Source organism: Nematolebias whitei, chromosome 11, assembly GCF_014905685.2.
Source record: "Nematolebias whitei isolate Nwh7 chromosome 11, NemWhi1, whole genome shotgun sequence".
NCBI classification, from domain to species: domain Eukaryota; kingdom Metazoa; phylum Chordata; class Actinopteri; order Cyprinodontiformes; family Rivulidae; genus Nematolebias; species Nematolebias whitei.
Window position 1 is genome coordinate 21496424 of NC_056508.1, and position 4676 is coordinate 21501099.

At 37.4% G+C, this 4676-nt stretch overlaps 1 protein-coding gene across 2 annotated transcripts in view; it reads left to right on the forward strand.

The window, feature by feature from the left end:
• Positions 1 to 1088: 1088 nt before the first annotated feature.
• LOC119417531 (6-phosphofructo-2-kinase/fructose-2,6-bisphosphatase 2) overlaps positions 1089 to 4676 on the forward strand; it is a 17848-nt gene continuing 14260 nt past the window's right edge. For both annotated transcript variants that reach the window (XM_037684754.1, XM_037684753.1), the window contains exons 1-4: positions 1089 to 1200; positions 2137 to 2320; positions 3110 to 3235; positions 3687 to 3783. In XM_037684754.1, the coding sequence (XP_037540682.1) occupies positions 2230 to 2320; positions 3110 to 3235; positions 3687 to 3783 (314 nt within the window). In that variant the 5' untranslated portion in view covers positions 1089 to 1200; positions 2137 to 2229. The remainder of the gene's footprint in view (positions 1201 to 2136; positions 2321 to 3109; positions 3236 to 3686; positions 3784 to 4676) is intronic.

A 4676-nucleotide genomic window follows, 5' to 3' on the forward strand; every position in this document is an offset into this window, starting at 1 on the left:
CAAAAAAAAAAAGTTAACTTAGGCTACACTATGTTTCTTAGACTGTGGCTAAGATGAGTGAGAGAAGCGGAGCGTGCTCTATTCACACAAGGAGAGCTGTTGGTCAGGCTACTTCTTGTTGTGCCATTAACGCTAAAATTGTTATTGCATCAAGTGTTTACTTATGTAGTTAAAACTATTTAATTTAATTTATTTATTTACCCTTTATTTATACAGGTAGTCTCATTGAGTCACGAGAACTCATTTTCAAGACAGACCTGTTTAGGGAGCAGATGGTGGAGGTTAAGGGCCTTGCTCAAGTGCCCAGAGTAGGTTGAATGAGGGTGGAGGTAGGTGTGGGTGTTTCAATTTTTTCACCCACATTTTGATGTTGATGGTACCGGGAGTTGAACGTGCGACTTTCCGATCACAGGCCCATTTTCTCTAACCTATGCACCACCACTCCCCGCACACCAGAATGCAGGAAATGGCATCTGCTTTATTCAAAAATTTCTGGTGAATGACCTCCAAACCCCCAACCACTGTATCTCCCCCACATTACAAATGCTTTTGACATCAATGGCCAGCAGGTTGTGCAAGACAAGAGCCATTGTCAACACTAGGGGCTAAAGCACCACTAAAGTGCATTTTCTAGAATCGCCCCCGATGTAAAGTTATAAATACATGATATTAATAATTATAGGTCATGATCTAAAGTGGGCTAGTTTGAAACATGAAACTCCAAGGCTGAAAATGAGTCCCACTGATGAATACTTACAGTATAATGTCATATTACAGGGTGCCTCTGTTTTGTTTACGTGCAAGCTACATTTTTTTATTTATTTTCTCACATTGAAATTTTACTAATTACATACTACATACCACACATTTCCAATGAGCCACAATGTGTGTTTAAAAACACAGAAATAACTAATGATGTGTAAATATATATTTTTAAACATTATTTATAAATAAAAGTTGATTTTAAACAAACAGTAGAGTCAAAAAATGCATAGTTTATGCCTTTCAATAGTTTTATTTTGAAAAACCTAACCGGATGTACTACAGTTACAGCTTCCGGCAGAGTGGGAGGAGGCGGAGCTGAAAGCCTCCAGAGGAGGAAGGAGATGTCACGGCACAAGCAGCCTTTCAACGGATAGCATCACTCAGCTCTGTTCAAAGAAGGAAACCCGGATATATTTGACAGCCACACTTTGCTTGGTATGTGTTGAACATTCCTTTTGCTTCATTACACCTTTTATGAAACGCGTGTTTTCTTGAAAATGTCGCCTCTTCTAAGACAAGCAGAAGTTTTCAGGTCGTGTCTCATTTACAGTAAGCAGCTTGAACTCAGGTACAGTATGTAACAGATTGACTGAGGTACAAGTTCTGTTTTTTCATGGTTAAAATCATCAAGGATTTTAATTTTATATGATAATGATAAAAATAAACATTACATTTATTGATTTATAGTTTTAATGTACATATTTTTTATTATTATTACTTTTTGTGTGTTTCGTTTTATTATTATTATTTTATTATTTAGCTTTTAGCCACTTAGCATCATTCAATAAACTTAATAGAAAATGTGAGAAAACAGATATTTGGGGTGTGAACAAAGAAAACAATGATTTGTTCTCTGTAATATCAACATACATATGCTAAGTACGTTTTTTTTAATCATGTTAAACACCTACAATTTCCATAATTAGCTTTCATGTAGCTATTTTTTTTATTATAGTTAATCCTATTGTTTTTTACTTAAACTTTTATTGAAAGGCTTTAAATCTAAGTGCATGTTTTTTCATATACTTTTTAATTTACCGTTAAATAATTTTAGACATATTGAGTAACATGTGCTTACTTTTGCCTAATCTACAACAAAACCATCATAACTAAACAAAATAAACAGTTGCCATTTTTTAAAATAAATTGATTACATCAGCTAACCAGCTACTTGTCTAATAATATAGGCTTTTATTTTACATCTTATAAATTTAAGTGCTCACATATTTTATTTCTTTCATTAGCAGATCTTTTGTTTTCTGCTTTGTTTTCAGGCTTTACATTTGACAGATTTTACATTTTTACACTGAACCTAACTTTGTTTGAGCGCTGACTGTTTTCTTTGTTCTGTTCTGGTCTTTCATTACTCAGTGTTTGGCATGTTGGAGCACCACTCCCAGTGACCAGAGGTCAACATCTCCAGACCAGCCGTGCCAGGCCAGCAGGACCCAGATCAGACTCGTTATGGCCGCTCGAGAGCAGGGACCTGCAGGTGCTTCGAACAGCTCAGCCGAAGCCAAAAAGACAGACCTGAGGACCAACGAGAAGAAGTGCTGTGAGTGTGTTGATGTGTCTTTTCTGTGCTCGGGAGGTGAATTCTGACCTGTCCTTTATTAATGATTGAACTCTGAGCCCTAACTGCTGTATTGTTTAACAAGTTGTACTTATCGCTGAGCTGTAAAGTTCACATTGCTGACTTGAATCAGATCCTCTGATTTGTGGACCATGATTAACACAATAAATTACCATTTAAACCAGCACAGATTGTTAAATGTCAAATGTCACCTTCTGCCATTATTAGTGTGTGTACAGTGTGTACATGTAAAGGCACAGGGCCTTCCTGCTGAAGCACTCCTGCTTATTATTTATAGTTATATTTCTCAGAAATGTGGGATTGCTTCAAAATTCAACATGAAACGTTTTCTGGCAGCAGAGCCTGTATTCTGAGAGTCAAGTCTGTTCTCGCCAGGTCCTTGTTTGGATTCAGAGAAAGAGAAAAAAAATCTGAATATTTTCCATTCCACCTTCAAGTCAGCAGTGTAACTATGGAGCACTAAACTGGGTCTCATCTGCACAGTCAGAGGGAAATTAGTTATAGGTTCAGACATGATAGTAACGTTGTAATAACATTAACTCCACGTTGGATGTGTAGAGGTGACAGTAGATTATTACATAACCCTCTCATACCTTACTGTTTGTGTGTACTGTTCGGGTGCATAGTTGTTTATAAAATATGCTTGTCTTCCTTCTGAACCTTTCAGCTTACAGAGGGCAGGCAGGTTATATAAAACATTAAATCCTGACGATGTATCATTTAATGTGCCTTTATGTGTGCAAACTGCAGCTTGGGCCTCGTACATGACCAATTCTCCAACTATGATAGTGATGATTGGGTTGCCTGCTCGGGGGAAAACCTACATGTCCAAGAAGCTGACGCGGTACCTCAACTGGATCGGAGTGCCAACAAAAGGTGAGTTGGTTCGGTCTGAATGCACTAAAAGCACATTTAGACCCATACAAAAACAAATCTCAAGTTGGGATGATTTTGTTTTACATTCCTTCTTTGTCAGTAATGCAACAGGGCTGAATAACATCCTGATGCATGCTCAATAATCCAGGTAGATAAATCTAACAAGATTAAGCCAGATCTGTCCAGAGGACGTGACTTAACCTTGTTAGGGTTGAATAACATTTCTCTTTTAAAGATCCTGTCCATTGGGCAAAAATGTCTCAGTTTGCAGCTGAACACTTAGGTCATCACCCCTTATTGCATAGCTCTGTTTGGAATTATCCCTTGTTGTTTCGCTTTTAAGGAATGCAGGAAAACTGGTGTGGCCGACACAACCAATCTGACTCACCGCTTGGACAGAGCACAAATCTTGATCCTCTTCCTGTGTCTTTCTCCCCGTGTTCACTTGCAGTCTTTAATCTCGGCGAATACAGGAGGGAAGCCGTGAAGTCGTACAAGTCCTATGATTTCTTCAGACATGACAACGAAGAAGCAATGAAAATTAGAAAGTAAGAAAGACTTTACATGAACTCACTGTGGTGTCTCAAGCCCCGTTTCCTGCTAAGCTCAAACAACAAGCGTGTCTTTGTGAAAGCCCTCCACCTTCCATTTTATATTTTGATTCCAACAAGGAAAGTACTGTAGTTTTAATCTTAAACATATATATATATATATAATAATTCTGGGAGAAATAAGTTTTCCTTTTTTGCATTCAATCTCCTGTCCAGTATTTTTATATGTATTAGTTTTCGTTTGTAAAGTCACGCTAACAGTAACATAAATCATTTGGGTGATTTAAGTAAAGAAAGCATCTAATTAAAGTAGTAAATCTGAGTTTTCTCTACAAATAATAGGCAACTTGGCAAAGAACCACTTTTAAAATACCGTATCTTTAGGCAGTCTGTCAAAATAACACACTGCATTCTGTTTTGGATACTCTAGTAGCTTCTACAACCAAGCTTTAGGCAATGGTTTGACACACGTAATACCAGCAGGTGCTTCTCAAAGAGTTGAACACCTGACATACATCAGCTGAAGGAGGATGCATCACTCGTGCAAATCTTTTCTTGATTTGTTCTTGCTTCATAAAGGCATGCCACGAAAACACTGGTCATCTGCAAGATAGTTGTGTTTTTGCCTAAAACTTATTTTCTTCTTCAATTTCCTCAAATCTTGGAAGGAACGCTGTACGTCATGCTGGGATTTACCGTTTATATTCACCTCACGTGTGTGCTAGTTATATATTTTATGGATTCATTAGAAATGTTTGCACGGGGTGAAATGATTATACAGTAGTCCCTCGTTTTATTGCGGGGGATCAGTACCCTGAAGCCCCACGATAAGTGAAAAATCGAGAAATAGGAATAGCACAATTAGTAAGTAGTATTTTATTTTAGTATTT